At 41.7% G+C, this 18,216-nt stretch overlaps 1 protein-coding gene across 1 annotated transcript; it reads left to right on the top strand.

Moving 5' to 3' along the window:
- Positions 1–659: 659 nt before the first annotated feature.
- Positions 660–18,152, top strand: mfsd4aa (major facilitator superfamily domain containing 4Aa). The gene is made up of 10 exons (XM_080892653.1): positions 660–1,034; positions 6,644–6,842; positions 8,059–8,313; positions 11,572–11,695; positions 11,778–11,893; positions 12,482–12,655; positions 13,540–13,687; positions 15,098–15,168; positions 15,493–15,613; positions 15,945–18,152. Exons 1-10 carry the CDS (start codon positions 805–807, stop codon positions 15,995–15,997), a joined length of 1,491 nt encoding a protein of 496 aa, XP_080748779.1. The 5' UTR covers positions 660–804; the 3' UTR covers positions 15,998–18,152.
- Positions 18,153–18,216: the final 64 nt, after the last annotated feature.

Genomic DNA, 18,216 nt, shown 5'->3' with positions numbered 1-18,216 from the left:
GGAGTTTGTACGTGTTTTGGAGTTTGTACGTGTTTCGGAGTTTGTACGTGTTTCGGAGTTCGTACTTGATTTGAAGTTTGTATGTGCTTTGTCTCTAGGGGCCACCGTAAATATACTTTTATTTATTCACTCCACATAAAATGCAATAAATAAATCATATAATACAAAAATCAACTATTCACATTTTCAGCTTTTTCCTTTTACAAATTTAAAGTGAAAACAACACAAAACACTGCAAGCCACAACACAATTAAATATAAATTATAATATGAAAACAAAAAGAACATGCACATTCTTTGTCATATGGACCTGCATGAATAAACTTTCTGAATCCTTTATCACCTGCAACCGAAAATAGCTGTGGATGATTACTATACCTTTCTAATGTGACGTTGTTGTCCCTGGCTCTCTTTCTCTCTCTCTCTCTCCCTCTGGCTCTGATCCTGTGCTACTGAGTGTAACTACTGCCCCTCCCCCCTTTGCCCAGCGTAAAGCACAAGGCTGGCGTGCAGAGTGAAGCGGAAAAAAAGTGCGAGAGAGAGGGTGAGAGAAGAAAAAAAAAAATACAACCCACGTGACGGCTCGCGATAAGGAGCCGGCTCGCGTCGTTCACGTCAAAGAGCCGGCTCTAAGAGCCATTTCGTTCGCGAACGACCCATCACTACTCGGCTGAGTGCTCGCACTCTGTTTACTTTGTCGGCTGGCAGTGTGTTCAGTTCAGTGTGAAGGAGCCGGCTCTGTAGATATGAGCAGCTGGCAGCTGTGAGGCCTCTCAGGACTTCCGTCTGCTCAGACGTGTTAACGATGCTGCTGGACGAGCGGATCTGGTTGCTGTTTAAGCGCCACTGGCCACAGACTCTCACCTACTGGAGCGTGTTCTTCAGCTTCGGCCTGTGCATCGCCTTCCTGGGACCCACTATCCTGGACCTGAGGTGTCAGACCCAGTCGACCCTGCAGCAGATCACCTGGGTGTTTGTCTCTCAGCAGTTCTTTCTGCTGGTGGGCAGCAGCGTGGGAGGACTGTTTAAGAAAACGTGAGTCTGGTTAGTGAACACAGGGTGTTTTCACGAGGTCTAGCTTCACATGTAAAACACCTCACCGCTCACTGTGTTTCATCCAGTGCGTCCTCTGCCAGTCATCGATGCTTTGACTTGTGTTTGTTATCAGAGCTCAGCTGTGAAAGCTGTGAATCCTCTCTCACTCTGCATGTGTGATGGGTTAGACACAAGCCCACTGGGACGGTTTCTAACAGGGTCCATGTGAACCCACACCCAAGGAGTGTGTAGGATAACATAGTTTACATGTCAGTGATGAACTTTATAATAAACAAAGGATCATATACTTCACCTTTACAGGTCCCAGCTGTGCGGCAAAGGGAGTTACTATGAACTGTTTTCAATCTGTTCCACACATTTCCTAAAAGAACCTGGTTTGTACTAAAAGCATGATATGAATAAACTGCTGGCTGCAAAGCTGAAGCCACTGACGTCAGTGGTTATAGGAGAGGCTACTCTCTCAGGTGGGTCTGTTATCAGGGTTTCTGTGACTACAAGCACAACTGCCTGCAGGAGCCTTTCTAGATACCAAAACCACAATTGTTAAACTAGTTAATATGTCTTATTAGCCTTCTGTTACATGTTGAAAATACACTTATTCACAAGGGGGTGCCACAGTGGGTGGCGTGGCATGTTTGGATCTTCAGCTTGTTAAGTTTTAGGGAGCCACTTAACCATGAAAGCAGCTAAAAAAAAGTTAAAACTTTTTAAATAAGGAAAAGAGGACGAGTTTACCTGTTAAGTTTAAGTCAGTTACAGTGGGGCAAAAAAGTATTTAGTCAGCCACCGATTGTGCAAGTTCCCCCACTTAAAATGATGGCAGAGGTCAGTAATTTGCACCAGAGGTACACTTCAACTGTGAGAGACAGAATGTGAAAAAAAAATCCATGAATCCACATGGTAGGATTTGTAAAGAATTTATTCGTAAATCAGGGTGGAAAATAAGTATTTGGTCACCTCAAACAAGGAAAATCTCTGGCTCTCACAGACCTGTAACGTCTTCTGTAAGAAGCTTTTCTGTCCCCCACTCGTTACCTGTATGAATGGCACCTGTTTGAACTCATCATCTGTATAAAAGACACCTGTCCACAGCCTCAAACAGTCAGACTCCAAACTCCGCCATGGCCAAGACCAAAGAGCTTTCGAAGGACACCAGGAAAAGTATTGTAGACCTGCACCAGACTGGGAAGAGTGAATCTACAATAGGCAAGCAGCTTGGTGTGAAAAAATCAACTGTGGGAGCAATCATCAGAAAATGGAAGACATACAAGACCACTGATAATCTCCCTCGATCTGGAGCTCCACGCAAGATCTCATCCCGTGGGGTCAAAATGATCATGAGAACGGTGAGCAAAGATCCCAGAACCACACGGGGGGACCTGGTGAATGACCTGCAGAGAGCTGGGACCAAAGTAACAAAGGTCACCATCAGTAACACACTACAACGGCAGGGAATCAAATCCCGCAGTGCCAGACGTGTTCCGCTGCTGAAGCCAGTGCATGTCCAGGCCCGTCTGAAGTTTGCCAGAGAGCACATGGATGATACAGCAGAGGATTGGGAGAATGTCATGTGGTCAGATGAAACCAAAGTAGAACTTTTTGGTATAAACTCAACTCGTCGTGTTTGGAGGAAGAAGAATACTGAGTTGCATCCCAAGAACACCATACCTACTGTGAAGCATGGGGGTGGAAACATCATGCTATGGGGCTGTTTTTCTGCCAAGGGGACAGGACGACTGATCCGTGTTAAGGACAGAATGAATGGGGCCATGTATCGTGAGATTTTGGGCCAAAACCTCCTTCCATCAGTGAGAACTTTGAAGATGAAATGAGGCTGGGTCTTCCAACATGACAATGATCCAAAACACACCGCCCGGGCAACAAAGGAGTGGCTCCGTAAGAAGCATTTGAAAGTCCTGGAGTGGCCTAGCCAGTCTCCAGACCTCAACCCCATAGAAAATCTGTGGCGGGAGTTGAAAGTCCGTGTTGCTCGGCGACAGCCCCAAAACATCACTGCTCTCGAGAAGATCTGCATGGAGGAATGGGCCAAAATACCAGCTACTGTGTGTGCAAACCTGGTAAAGACCTATAGTAAACGTTTGACCTCTGTTATTGCCAACAAAGGTTATGTTACAAAGTATTGAGTTGTATTTTTGTTGTTGACCAAATACTTATTTTCCACCCTGATTTACGAATAAATTCTTTACAAATCCTACCATGTGGATTCATGGATTTTTTTTTTTCACATTCTGTCTCTCACAGTTGAAGTGTACCTCTGGTGCAAATTACTGACCTTTGTCTTCATTTTAGGTGGGGGAACTTGCACAATCGGTGGCTGACTAAATACTTTTTTGCCCCACTGTATGTCACTTATGTCCTCTAATTCACCTGCGTCTTCTAATTACAGGACTTACCTGCAGTGATATCAGCGTTCTTGTTCTGGCAGAATAACTGGTTCTCACATTTGAGCAGGACAGTGGTTTAGAGTTTCACAGAGTACAGAGCCAAATACAGTAACTAACCCTGTGGGTAACAAAGACGTGCCTTTGCTGATATCTCTGCTACCTTTAAAGCTTGCTTTTTGGCCCTAAAACAGAATAAAGTTACATTGTAAATAAACACATTCAAACGAGAGTTCAGGTTTATGAATGCACAGATAAAATAACTGAGCAGATGAATTATTACACCAAATGGGATTTTTTTTTTTCTTTTCTTTTTTTCTTTTTAGTGACTGAAGTTGAGAGTTTGCAAAATATTGTAGTCTTGATGGACGGCTCAGTATGAAATGTTATGTTCCTGATTAACAATAGTGTTGAAATAATTTTGCAGCTAGACTTTCACCTGTGACAGTTGGACTGAATATTGTATTTGACTGGCAGATCTGTGGCATGCAAATGACAGAGTTTTGGTTCACATCTCTGTTTGAAATTTCCAGCCACTGAGCAGGAATGACAGATTGTGTGAAATGGAAATCTACATGTGTTGGGACACAATGAACATACAGTATGATGCCAAACACATTCACTCGTCTGTGACATCCCATTCTTAATCCATAGAGCTTAATATGATGTCGGCCGCTGTTTGCAGCTATAACAGCTTCACCAAGGTTTAGTTTTTGCGGGAATTTCTGACCATTTTTCCAGAATCACACTTGTGGGGCCAGACACTGATTCTCTAACTCATCCCAAACGTGTTCTGTCAGGTTGATTTGAGGCCAGTTAAGTTCTTCCACATCAAACTAACTCGTCCGTGTCTTTATGCACCTTGCTTTGTGCAGTGGTGCACAGTCATGTTTGAACAGGGAGGAGCCATCTCCAAACCGTTCCCACAAACTTGGGAGTATATAATTGTCCAAAAATTGTCCAAAATGTCTTGGTATGCTGAAGCATTAGGAGTTCCTTTCACTGAATGTTGGGTTTTTTGGTTAATGGGAAAAAGCCTTTGGAACCTTGGAACGTTCCCATGGAAGCCCAGTCTCTTTCTTATTGTTAAATCATCAAAACTGACCTTAACTGAGACAAGTGAGACTTTTGAGACATCCTGGCTGAGTTGTTCTTGATGTTTCTTTGTGCAATGATGTGTTGCTTTTAGAGATCTTTCAGCTTACTTCACTTAATACATGCATACATTTTCTACTTCAGTGAGCAGGTCTGGCAGTACTCAGGATTGTGTGGCTGTTGAACCAGAGATTAGCTTTCCAAAAAATGTAGTTAATCACAGTTAATTTATGATTGAATAAGGAGGGAACTATTAATATAAAATAATATTTACTAAAATAAATCATCATTTAAAAAACTGATTTTCTATTTACTTGGGTTATTTTTAAGATAATTAAATTTGTTTCGTGATCTGAAACGTGTGAGGAAAAAGAGGAAAAACAGAAACTAGGAAGTGGGTAAATACTTTTTCACAGCGCAGTTTCAGCCTGGTACCTATCATACGGGCATGTGGAATTCTCTAAATACTGAGGAAAGGTGCTTTTTTTTCTTCACTCCTTTACCAAAGACACGCTGGACCATCCATTACGAACAGAGAGGACATAATGCTGCCGCATTCATACAAACAAACAACATAATTAATAAGTGACTTTGGTCATTATGTACATTGCTGTGTTCTCCCCTGTTACTGTTACTTGCCAATATGCTGTTAGGTGTTGAACTTTCATCAGTTTGAAGTGTATAGTTCACTTATAGATTTAACAAACTTGAAGCACTTTACAAAAGCTTTGGTGCTATAGTTAATGACCTACAGTACTGTATGTTTAAATAATCCATAAGAATTTTGGCACATTGCAAAAAGCAGTTGGAAAAATAGGCACGCATAAGGTCAAATTGTTATGCCTAAATGACTGGGTCAGAGCATCTCCAAAACTGTAACTCTTGTGGGGTTTTCCCAGTCTCTATGAAAGGGAGTCCACGGAAGGAACAGTGGTGAACCAGAGACTGAGTCATGGTTGGCCAAGTCTCAGTGATGCATGTTAGTGGTTGGCCTATGTGGTCAGATACAAGAGAAGCGCTGACCCCTGTCCACTGCCGAATGCTTACATAACCCTAACCCAGGCACCAGGATGCACTGTAGAAAGAAGTCAAGCCGCTAGAAAGGTAATGTCAATGTTCTGCTGGGAAACCTTGGGTCCTGCCATCCATGTGGAGTTTACTTGTACCACCTAGCTAAGCATTGTCGAGGACCACGCCCACCACGATTCATGGGTGTATTCATGGGGTTTTCCCTGATGGCTGTGGCCTCTTTCAGCAGAATAATGCACCCTGCCACAAAGACAAAATGATTCAGGAACAGTGAGTTTGAAATGTTCAGCTGTGATCCAGCTTCAGCTTCTGAAAACGGGCCTGTTTGGCATGTGGCTAAAGCAAAGTCAAGTGGCTGTTAAGAGGTTAAACAGCCAACCATGTTTCTTGGACATTTGTTTTTTTAACCATTATCTTTTAGTGCACCTACACTGTTTTTTCATTATCACTGTTGAGAAAGCTCCTTTATCTTTATCGTGTCTGCTGCTCACCTTGCACACCTGCGTAGGTGAATTCATTTCCCAAAAGCTAATCCTGGATGTGTTTGTGTGCACTTTGGAAGCCTTAAACAGTACATTTATATCATTTAAAGTGGAAGCCTTTACAAACTCAGCAGGTGTGATTCATTATTTTTGCTGCTGGCTTTTCACCCTCCGGTGGTTTTTGTGAATGTCCCTGTAGCTAACAGAGGATTATCTGGGACAAGCTGAAAGAGAAGAAGGGGAATGTAAGGTGAAGATAAGATGTAGGTTTGCTGAATGTGTGTGTGTGTGTGTGTGTGTGTGTGTGTGTGTGTATGTGTGTGTGTGTGTGTGTGTGTGTGTGTGTGTGTGTTTGGGGGGGGGTGGCTGTGGTAATTTTGGCTAGGTAAATAAGTTTTAAGCGACAGACCATCAAGGTGACTTTACTGCAGCAGTAAGTAGGTGTGAATGTAGGCGGAGGATTATTGTTGGTATTTTCCTTTAGTTTTAGGTTAGTAGAGCATAGGAAGTTTATTTATTCAAACAAAACTCTATCATGTGTACACAGGATGTGTATTCTATCCTCTTTTTTTTTTTTTAGCCTTAAGTCCTCGCTCTTAGCCCTCTTCATCTGCACCCTCATCATCTCGCTGGTGTTTGCCGTCATACCACTATGTCACCACGTCATACTGCTGTCCATCGCCATGGCGCTGGCTGGCAAAGCCATGGGCGTGATCGACACCATCGCCAACCTGCAGCTAGTGAAGCTGTACCAGAAGGACTCTGCCATCTTCCTGCAGGTCACTAAGATGTTGATGTGTCTGTGTGTTTGTGTCGGTGCAGTTAAAAAGCTGCTGTCGGTCAATTTGGGGAAAAAAAAAGAAAATCACTCTTTGACATAGCCTTGTTGAAAAAAGTAAGGGGAGTAACTGAGAATAATGGTGCCTTAATGAGCATTTTTATTTAGTCAAACAGTCACATGGTTTTGTGTCTGGATTTTCATGGATTTTATAGGTTACTCATTTGTTTACTGTTTGGATTCCTTTCATTGGGCTCATTAGGAGGCCAAACTAGGTTAAAAGGAGAGTGAATGTGTGACTTACATTCATCGTGCCAACAGAAACCAGGCGCCTGCACAGTCAGGTGAAAATCCTGTTTGCTTGTCATTGCAAATGACCCCTTATCACGCTGCCCTTGACACACCACACTAAGCCTGCACGATTATGGCAAGAATGATTATCACAATTATTTTGTTCAGTCTTGAAATTACTTTTATTTGTAGTGATTATTAACAGTCTTTAGAGACAAAGTGTCTTTTTATTGCACTGTCATATAAATTGAATACTGCTTTCACATCTCAACGTCTGTATAAATCTTAGCACAAATATAACATCTCTTCATTATTGAGCTGAGCATCTCTTAGAAGAAAAGTAGAAAATACATGTAAGAAAAACAGAACACACCAAAATGTAGCACAAAATTAATTCAGAAGGACACTTTCACTTCATTTCACCTTTACGTTGTGCTACATTATGCTAATAAATTAGTCTTTGCAGACAAATAATATAAAGTCTGTAATTCCGTCCTGTCTCTGATGCCGTGTATTTGTTCAGACTATTCCAAGAAACTTCAAGCTGTGTGGTTCAGGGAACAGCTGTGATAATTGGTCAGCGGCTGATTGGGTCAACAGAGCATGCTTTTTAAATATCGCTTGATCGTGCTCATATGATTGTTGGAAACCAAAATTGTGATTGAGTTTAAAATTGTATTAATTGTACAGATCTGGCTGATAGAATAGAATTCAACTTTATTGTCATTGCACATGCACAGGTACAGGGCAACGAAATGCAGTTTAGTACAATGCCAGCTAAAATAAATGAATAAGTACATGCAGGGCTGGAGGAGGGTGCAATATTTTAAAAAGTAAAAACAAAACTTTTTTTTAATCTTGAAAGTTCTGACTGCTAGATCCTCTTAATTTGAATAACGGAGGCTGCTGTTCGTGTCTCTTGCTAGGCCTTGCATTTCTTCACAGGCCTTGGGGCACTGGTCAGTCCCCTGGTGGCCGATCCCTTCCTGGCTGAGGACAGCTGTGTGCTGGGAGCTAACTTGACCACCAACTCATCCTCTCCCAGGAACCTACAGCATCTCCGCAGCACCCTCGCTGGCCATGGAGCAGCACTGCACACCATCTCTCACTTTCGTCTGTATACTGACGGGGTTGTCGTCACCAGGGTGTCGTATGCTTTCTGGATCATGGCTCTTATCAATGTGAGTTCAATGTGATGATCCTTGATTTCTTAATTTTTGTATATTTTTCACACTTAAATGTTTCAGATTATCAAACCAATGTAAATATTAGGCAATGATAACCCGAGAAAATACAACAGAGTTTTTAAGTGATGATTAAATACATTTTTTGGAAAGAAGGTCAATTTCTCTTACAGTAACCAGGCTTAATTACTTCCAGACCCACTGAATCAAAAAAATCCCCCTCTGGACTGATGAGATAAAAGCTGAACTTTCTGGAAGCTTTGAGTCCCTAAAACTAACACAGCATTTCATAAAAAGAACATCATACCAGCAGTCAAACATGGTGCTGGTCTAGGCCTGCTTTGCTGCTTCAGAACATGGATGACTTGCTGTAATTGGTGGAACCATGAATTCTGCCCTTCGTTTGCGAGGTGCGCCTGCTGCTTAACGGCACAGAGAGGAGAGGGCGGGGCGGCGAGGGAGTCTCTGACCGGCTGGAGCGGCATCTAATAACCAACTCGCAAAATAAAACAAAATAAAAACAAACCAACAAACACGAAAACACCAGACATTATAATACAGACTTATAATTTGCACCGATGTTTTTTCGAAATTCTGTAAACGAAAAGTGAGCGCAAGAGCCCTCGGTGCGCCTGCTCGCTGCTGAAGTCAAAGTAAACTTTATTGTCATCTCCGCTACAGTCCAGTATATAGAGAGACGAGACGGCGAGGCTCCAGTTACAGCAGTGCAAGTAAACAATGTATATAAGAAGAGTAAGAAAATAAATATACACTTTAGGATTAAGGATAAAGGGATCAATAACAATTTAAAATTTGATGATTTGGGGGGGGGGGCGCCAGAGGGAGTGTTCGCCCAGGGCGCCAAACAGGCTAGGACCGCCACTGCCTGAAATGATTTTCCAACAGTCTTGAAGGAGTTCCCAGAGATGCTGAGCACTTGTTGGCCTGTTTGCCTTCACTCTGTGGTCCATCTCATCCCAAACCATCTCAATTGGGTTTAGGTCAGGTGACTGTGGAGGCCAGGCCATCTGGTCTGATCTGGGGTCATTGTCCTGTTGAAAAATAAATGATGGTCCAACTAAATGCAAACTGGATAGAATGGCATGTCGCTGCAGGATGCTGTGGTAGCCATGCTGGTTCAGTGTGCCTTCAGTTTTGAATAAATCCCCAACAGTGTCACCAGTGAAGCACCCCACACCATCACACCTCCTTCACCATGCTTCACGGTGGGATCCATGCACGTGGAGACCATCTGTTCACCTTTTCTGCGTCGCACAAAGACACGGCAGGTGGAACCAAAGATCTCAAATTTGGACTCATCAGACCAAAGCACAGATTTCCACTGGTCTAATGTCCACTCTTTGTGTTTCTTGGCCCAAACAAATCTCTTCTGCTTGTTGCTTTTCCTTAGTAGTGGTTTCTTAGCAGCTATTTGACCATAAAGGTCTGATTCACAGTCTCCTCTGAACTTTTTGAGGCTGGTGACTTGGATGAATTTATCCTCAGCAGCAGAGCTGACTCTTGGTCTTCCTTTCCTGGGGCGGTCCTCATGTGAGCCAGTTTCCTCGTAGCACTTGATGGTTTTTGCGACTGCACTTGGGGACGCATTCAGTTTTAGAACATTTCCAGACTGACCTGACAGTAATAATAATAATAATAATAATGGATTGGATTTATATAGCGCTTTTCAAGGCACCCAAAGCGCTTTACAATGCCACTATTCATTCACTCTCGCATTCACACACTGGTGGAGGCAAGCTACGGTTGCAGCCACAGCTGCCCTGGGGCAGACTGACAGAAGCGAGGCTGCCATATCGCGCCATCGGCCCCTCTGGCCAACACCAGTAGGCAGTAGGGTAAAGTGTCTTGCCCAAGGACACAACAGCCCGGGGATCGAACCGGCGACCTTCCGGTTACAGATACGCTTCCCAACCCCCTGAGCCACGGTCGCCCCTTGAGCCACGGTAGCTGATTGGTTCTTGCCATAATATGAATTCTAAGGTCGGGGGGGGGGGTCCCATTTCACTGCAGGGCAACCTGCATGTGACGAATAAAGCTTTGATTGATTGATAACAGTTGTCAAATAGAGCTGTCAGCTGTGTACCAACCTGACTTCTAGATAATAGAACTGATGCTCCCAACCCCATTAAGAAAGCTTGAAATTCCAGAAATGAACCGTGACAAGGCACACCTGTCGTGATAACCATTTCAGGTGACTATATCATGATGTCACTGAGAGAAGGCCAACGGTTTGGAGCACTGTCAACAAAGCAATCTTCAACAATCTTAAACCATAATACATAGTGTTACTGATCAATTTTTTTCTTTGCTAGATAATTCCATGTATCTTGCTTCATATATTTGATGTCTTCATTTTGTATCACAATGTAGAAAGTAGTAAAAATAAAGAATAACCATTAAATGAGAAGGCGTGTCCAGACTTTTGACCGCTAGTGTACATGTGATGAATATGCAAAAAAAAAAGTCATGAAGGGGCACATACTTTCCCATGGTACAGGACATGATGTGAATAATGCAAACACATAGTTACATAATACATGATCTTGAAAGTTAATCTAAGCTGTCTGTTGTGTGTTGTGAATAGGATCCTCTTATGAATAGAACACTGGTCAGGTGTGGTTCTGAATGAACAAAGAGCCCCTGTTTGACATGTTTGCCTCATTGTTAGTAGAGTAGTCAAACATGCTACTAGAACAGTGTAAGAAATATAATCAGCTTTCTCTTAAACACTGAATTTGTGTGTAAGTTTGTACCTAAGTTAAATGTTTAGCTTGGTCGAGTAATTAGCTCGGGGTGCTGGCGGCGAAGAAACAAAACAATCTGCACGGATTTTTAGCGTAGTTTTCTTCCCCATAATGAAATCACTGATGTATCCCATGACTAGATTTCCCGAGTAATGCTGAACAATTTCACATGAAAATGGCTCAAATGGAAGTTAATGATATAATGACATTTCCAGATAGCACTGCTGCTCCTCAGAGTTGCCTAAACCTCTTGTTTACAGTTTATCTGGGTTAGAAGTATCAGAAGTTCAGATGAAGTAAACAGACTTCCCCATCACTGCGTGCAGCATTTTCAGAGTGTGCTGGATCAGTTTCAAGCTGACGACAAGAAAAGAAGATTGTATGTTTGTGAGAACCTCTTCTCACAAACATACAAACAGGAAGTGTTATCTCTTCATTTGGTGAACAACGTTCTCATTGTGTGTCTGTGTGTTTGTGTGTGTTTTGACAGATCCCTGTCCCAGCGGCAGTGCTCGCATTGATGTCCCATGAGCGATTGCTGCCTTGCTCCAGAAGCAGTCCACGTCTGCTTGATGCAGACTCCAACAGGAGCCCCACGGGGGACACGGACCAAGGTAGTGCACACGTGTTTGTGTGTCTGTGTGACAACTTTGCTGAGATGAAAGTGCAGACCTCTGAGTGTGACTGTCTCCCCAGGACATGGGAGTGTTTTTAGCTGCTGTAACCCTGCCAAACTCCGGGATCGCTCTGCTACTTTCTTCATCATCCACGCTCTAGGAGGAGCTATCCTCTTTATCACAGATGGGATTATAGTAAGGCTTCCAGCTAACACCACACACAATTACACATGAACCCAAGTAAAATGGGAACAATCCAAGAATAACCTTTTACACACAAAACAGGATCGTGATATGTGAGAGCTTCAGTGCTTTTGGCTTTGCTGTATTAAAACATCATCTAATCGACTAAGACTCTGCTTAGGAGCAACACAGAGCAGTACATCGATGTGCCGTCACCGTTAAAATAGAAAGTTTGCACTTGTGACATCATGACTGTTTATTACACTGTGTTATATATTATATTGCACCCGTGTTATATTTATAGAAGCAATATCCTGGGAAGGGATATTGCTTCTATAAATGTGGTAAGAAATCATACAAAAAGAGCACCTTTACACTGAGTTTCCTTAAGAAACGTCATTATTAGAGTGACCGGCTGAAGGCTGTCTGTGAATCCAGTGTAAACAGGCAATATAAAGCTTTAAGAACAAGGCTCAGATATTATGGTGCCTTATTTGATCTGATTATATGTTACCAATGAGAACAGGGAAAAAAGTGAGCGACAAAGTTTGTTCCTGGGCCTGATCTAACTGACCTCCGGCCGGGTTTCTTGTCCTGCAGGGCTCTTATGCTGGCTTCGTCTACACCTACGCCGTCTCCCCTCCTCTGCTGATGGGCCATAAGATGGCAGGCTGTCTGGACAGCATATTCTGGGCCGCGATCACCGTGGGAAGACTGGCTTCAATGTACTTGTCCTACAGATACACGGCACCCAAGCTGCTCACCGTCAGTCTGGTATGGACACGTGTCTGAAGGACAAACCTGCATGAACAGAGATATCACAGGGCAGGAAAAGCAGAAGTGACCATCAGGGGTCAGGCTTTATTCCTCTTAAAGCTATAAGACGTTTGTCTTACGACAGTTCAAACCAAATATTTGAACAGGGTGGGAATGCAGCCACCGAGAAGAGGATTGTTGTCTGAGTGGGTACACACAGTGTGTCTGAGCTAACCTGGTTCAGTCTCACTTTACCACATCAGTCTCATTCATTCCACTCAGTTTCGGCATTGTAGTGTCTCTGTGGACAAGCAGTCCATTACAAACGTATAAATGCCGTCCTGCTTGCTCTCATAAGTAAGGATTGTTATTATCAGTTTTCTGCAGTGTTAGCCTGAACATAAAGTTTGCCTTTCTCATGCAAACAGTGTTACTGGTGTTTTTTTGTCTTTATTAATTTTGTTTAACAACAACAAAATTGTATGAAATGCAAAAAAACAAATTTTCTACAGTTTCCTGGAGCCCGATGTGATTTTAAATGATCGTGTTTACAGGTTTTAACCTGTAATGGTTTCTAGTTTTGTTCGTCACAACAGGCTCTCTGTTATGTGTTGAATATCTCAGCTGGTCAAGTGTTAGACTGAAGCCGACTTTGGTTCTTTGCTGGGTTTTGGCAGCACTTAGTTCCCTTTTAACCTTTAGCAGGACTTTCCAGTGTTAGTCTAAGCTTTCAAATCCAGTCATCTGTTATTTCCACTTTACAACAGTATGTGTACATTTCCATCAACGTCTGTGCATCACCTCTCTGTTGTTCTTTCTGTTTATGTATATTTTATATTTAGTGTGTGTGTGTGCATGTGTGTGTGTGTGTGTGTGTGTGTGGGTGGGTGTGTGTTTCTCAGGTGGGAGTCATACTGGTTCAGTGCCTGCTGTTAATCTTCTACACCAGCTCTGTGTTTCTGTTCTTTGGCACCTGTGTGTTGGGCCTGTGCATCAGCAGTGTGTTCCCCTCTGTGTTAGCCTTCACAGAGGACATATTAGAATACAAAGGTACACACACATCGTCAGTGCCTCACAGGAGTACAGCCATCAAACAGTCATTGTTAATATTAGGCTAAGATAACCCGACGATTTCATTTATTAAAGGGAAAAGGCTTCCCAACCCTACCTGGCCCGGTATAAAAAAGTAACCTCCCCAACAGAGAGTGGCTTATGAAATTAAATTCAGTTTGTTTTGCCATAGTCTGGCCTGATTACTTCCAGACCTGTTGAATCAAAAAATAGAATCTGACCAAGTGAAGTTCTCATAGAGCAACACTTCATGCCAAAATGTAAAGAATCTCAAGAAGAGAAACAAAATCAGTCTAGAAAGGTCTTTTCTATGACTTTGAGAGAGCTAATTTCCAAAAATGGATATAATGTTGAACAGTGGTGAACCTTCACAGGAGGAAAAAATAACTCCTATCAAAATAAGAGCGCACTCGTGGCTTATTCAGGTCACAAAGGAACGCAGACAAACACGTAAAGAACAGTTAAGGTCAGCGTTCATACAGTTTGCTCACTGAAGTATTTTCATTTGTAATATTTCTGTCTTTGTTAGGATTTGTAGAAAAAGAAAACAACGGTCAGAAAGAGGACAAATACTTTTTCACTGCACCAGCGTGCATACTGCATTTGCTGCATAAGTAACCTTATATATTGTAAACCAGTAGGAAATGAGTAAAATCATTCCTGATGACACTCAGTTACAGAAAAGTTAACAGTGAAAGTGTAAAACAGAATAACTTGTTTGCAAAACATATAAATACAATATTGGATGAAGAGCAGATCAAACTGTGGGCATGGAAATATGTGCTCACTTTGAATTTCATGCCACAAAGGCAGCAGAAGGAGAGATTTATAATACATGAAATTAAAACTATCACATAAAAATGTAGCATTTTTACATGTAAAAATAAAATATTGATGTTCTGTTTATAATTCGCATCATAAATAACTGTGTTTCTACAGTTCTGTTGAGGGTTTTTCCCCACATTCCTGCACTTGAGTGTAATAATTTCCCCCAAAACAGACAAAGATTGTTTAAATATACATGTTTGTCTTCAAGTATGATTTATTATTAGTTCTTAATGATCAGATCTTACTGATTAATTTATACTTTCATTAGTTTTTACAATTTTTATGTCATCCAGTTTTTATTATAATATTCAAATTAATTAAAATTTCTCGATATATTTTACATCAAGTGTTTAATATAAACAGAAACCCTGCTCTCCATGTAACACACACATATGATCATAATCTAACACATTTGTTCATTTGTTTGATTATTAATTATTATAACTTAATAATAAGCATTGATTTTTTTTTGTTAATTAATTGCCTCATGTACACTTTTACAGCGTGCAACTTTTGTCCCATAGCTGTAGATTATTCCTGTGTGCTTATTGTGTGTTACAGGCTGTGCCACAACAGTGCTGGTAACGAGTGCCAGCACGGGGGAGATGCTGCTTCAGCTGCTTGTTGGATCGGTAAGAAAGGATTCGAGACTCTTCTGTCTTCCTGAACATTTTTATAAAGCATTCGCTTTCACAAAATGCTTTTACATTCAGTGTTTTATATGAATTTCTTGTTTCTTTCTGAAACATTTAAATAAGTGTAATATAATAGTGCATGTCCCCTCACTGGGGAACAGGCTTTCAGGTCACTACTGAGCATTTGTGCAGTGACTGTAGCCTGCTGTGTCTGCATGAATTAGGCTAAAGTGCCTCAATAACGTTGCTTAGTGGCTTCCCAGGGTTGACCACTGAGATCTTTGCGATTTGGAACTCAATGTGTGTTTATGTGTCCTGCAGGTGATCCACAGTCAGGGCAGCTACTCCTTCCTGCTGTGCGGTACAGTAGCATCCTTTATCGGCTTCTGCCTGTTCCTGCTGCTCCTCTATATCCAGAATATCCACAGAAGCCAGCACACAGGTAAATACATGCAGAAAGACTAAATGATTTGCCAAAACACTGGTGATGCAAAAGGCAGCCTCATGTGGCCATTAGAGGAACTGCAATTTTGGCACTTGTGCTTCAGTCACATTTTCTGCCCTGGAGGTTGCTGCCTGGACTTGTTTGGACTAATTCTGATGTTTCATTCTGGTTCTATCTGCGCTCACAGGTAGCAAACCAACAATCAAACCTCCTTTTTCATAGATTTTTTTCACCTTGACAATATCGCATCCGATGTGACGTGTCAGCCTGTGGATGTCTTTTTTTTTTCTCCTGTTTTCCTTTAGTAACCAACTCTTTTACCTCTCAGATTTGTCTCAATGCACAGACATGAAAGAGAAGCCAAAGACCGGAGACTCGTGACACACTGGAACCCAGAGAACAGAGGATACAGCAAAGGGAGAAATACTTCAGGAGAAGCTGACACTTCTTCCCCCGGGGTGGAGGGTTCACAATCACACTCCTGCGTCATGGAAATCACATGCTGAATAATTATTTGCACCCTACTTTCACAGCCTGATGATCAACAAACGGCTCAATGGATGATTAGAGTGTACACAATCATCTCTTTGAGCACATTAAACTGTGCGTTGATTAAATACGACCTCTTCAGTATGAATGTGAATGGACTCTTATAATAGGACTCGTTCGGTGGTGGAAAATAAAGATAAGATGCAGTCGGTTAGAGATCTTTTATTATTGGTTTCTCCTACTGCAATTCTTCTTATATCAACTCTTCCTCACATATCAATACGCAATACAGTCAATCCTGTGTGTGCATGTAAAGTGAGTCACTAATGGAGATTATCAGTCATCAAAAGTGGTTTTGGATGGGGCCAGACTGCAGGCCTTTCTCTGAAGTGTTTCACTTTTGAACTGGTAGATGTTACGAGCAAAGAGTTTCAATTCACTTTCACTTATATAGAATCAAATCACAACAACAGTCACCTCAAGCACTTCATAAGGTAAAGATCCTACAATAATATAGATGGTAATCAAGTTCTTATATAGTGCTTTGCTATTCTACCTGAACAATCCAAGCACTTTATACATCATGTCTCATTCACCTAAGTGCTTTTCTTCCCTATGCTTAAGTACTTATAAGTATATATCCAACATTTACACACTGATGGATGCAAGCTTCTGTTTAGTAGATGACCTCTTGAGCTACAGCCACACCAGACAACAAGCAAAGTGTCAGATACCAAAAGATCTTATCTTTCAATTCAAGTGTCTTATATAGACTATATGTTATGCATATTCGACTTAACGGTTCTTTTATTCTAAAGTTTAAATTTGGTTTTGCCATATGTCATTTGAAAGGGTACTAAGTGGTGCTGTAAAGACGATTCCCACGTCTGGTAGGCCTTCAAAAGAATCCTGAGGGAGGCTGGGGAGCTCAAGTGTACCATGTTCAACATACCATTTATATTAAAATGGTTACCTGTGGTAAAACGACTCAGTATCCCAACACCTTCCATAGTTACACCTCTTTCATAGCGTGCGGCTCATAAAAATCGGTAATCCATTATCTCAGATTATTAGAATATTTTCCAAGGTCAAGCAGAAAAGTATTTACAGAAATATCTGAAAAGTATGCTCATTTAAATACTGACTGTATTGATGGAGTTCATTAGCTTGTGGGACTGCTGAGGTGTTATTAAAGCCTAGGTTGCTTTGATAGCGGTCTTCAGCTCATCTGTAGTTTGAGGTTGGGTGGTTCTTGTCTTTTTTTTCAACATGTGGAGTTCATGTGTGAGCGAGTTGGCTGGCCAGTGGGAATATGGCCAGAAAACCATTTGGTAAAGTTCTTCTGAAAAGCTAAAGTCCATCTCCATATAGCTTGTCAACAGATTAAAGCATGAAGTGTTCTGAAATGACATGGCAAAGTTTGGCTTTTGACTTTATAATAGTGGACCGACCACCACAAATACCAGCAAAGGACATGGTGCAAGAGTCATCACAGGCTTTACACTAGACTTCAAACACCTTGGACTTACTGCCTCTCCACTCTTCCTCCAGGATTTTCGAATGAAGTACAAAATTTGCTTTAATCTGAAAAGAGGACCGGATCACAGAACAAAAGTCCAGTTTGTTGCGTCCTTAGCACAGCTCAGAAGCTTCTCACACTTCATTCAGGAGCGACCTGAGGTGGCTGTAGCTCAGGAGACAGCGCAGGTCATCTGTTAATTAGAAGGTTGGTGGTTTGATCCCTGGCTGTTTCAGTCTGCATGCCAAAACACCTTTGGGCACATTAAATTCTTAATATTTGAGAGTTTAAGGTTCATTCTTAAAGTCTTTCAAGAGTTTTCAGTCAAGACGCTTTCACTGTTTGAACTGGACAGATCAATGTGGTAACTTAAGCACATAACCTAGTCTGGAACAACTTGTATTCAAAGTGGTGATGTAGACAATGTAGCAATGTTTTCAAGCTTGATGCTGATGCTGCTGGACTACAGCACTACTGGAATTACAACAGAGAATCGATGTATTTAGAGGCTATTCCTGATCATTTACAGTCAATAAAATTAAATTCACTTTTTCTGAGTCTGAATACGTTTAGAAAGTGAAATTCATTTAAA

The sequence above is a fragment of the Rhamphochromis sp. 'chilingali' genome (assembly GCF_963969265.1).
Source record: "Rhamphochromis sp. 'chilingali' genome assembly, chromosome: 9".
Lineage (NCBI taxonomy): Eukaryota > Metazoa > Chordata > Actinopteri > Cichliformes > Cichlidae > Rhamphochromis > Rhamphochromis sp. 'chilingali'.
The sequence above is the reverse complement of the archived record's forward strand: the minus strand, read 5'-3'. Positions and strand labels throughout refer to the sequence as shown.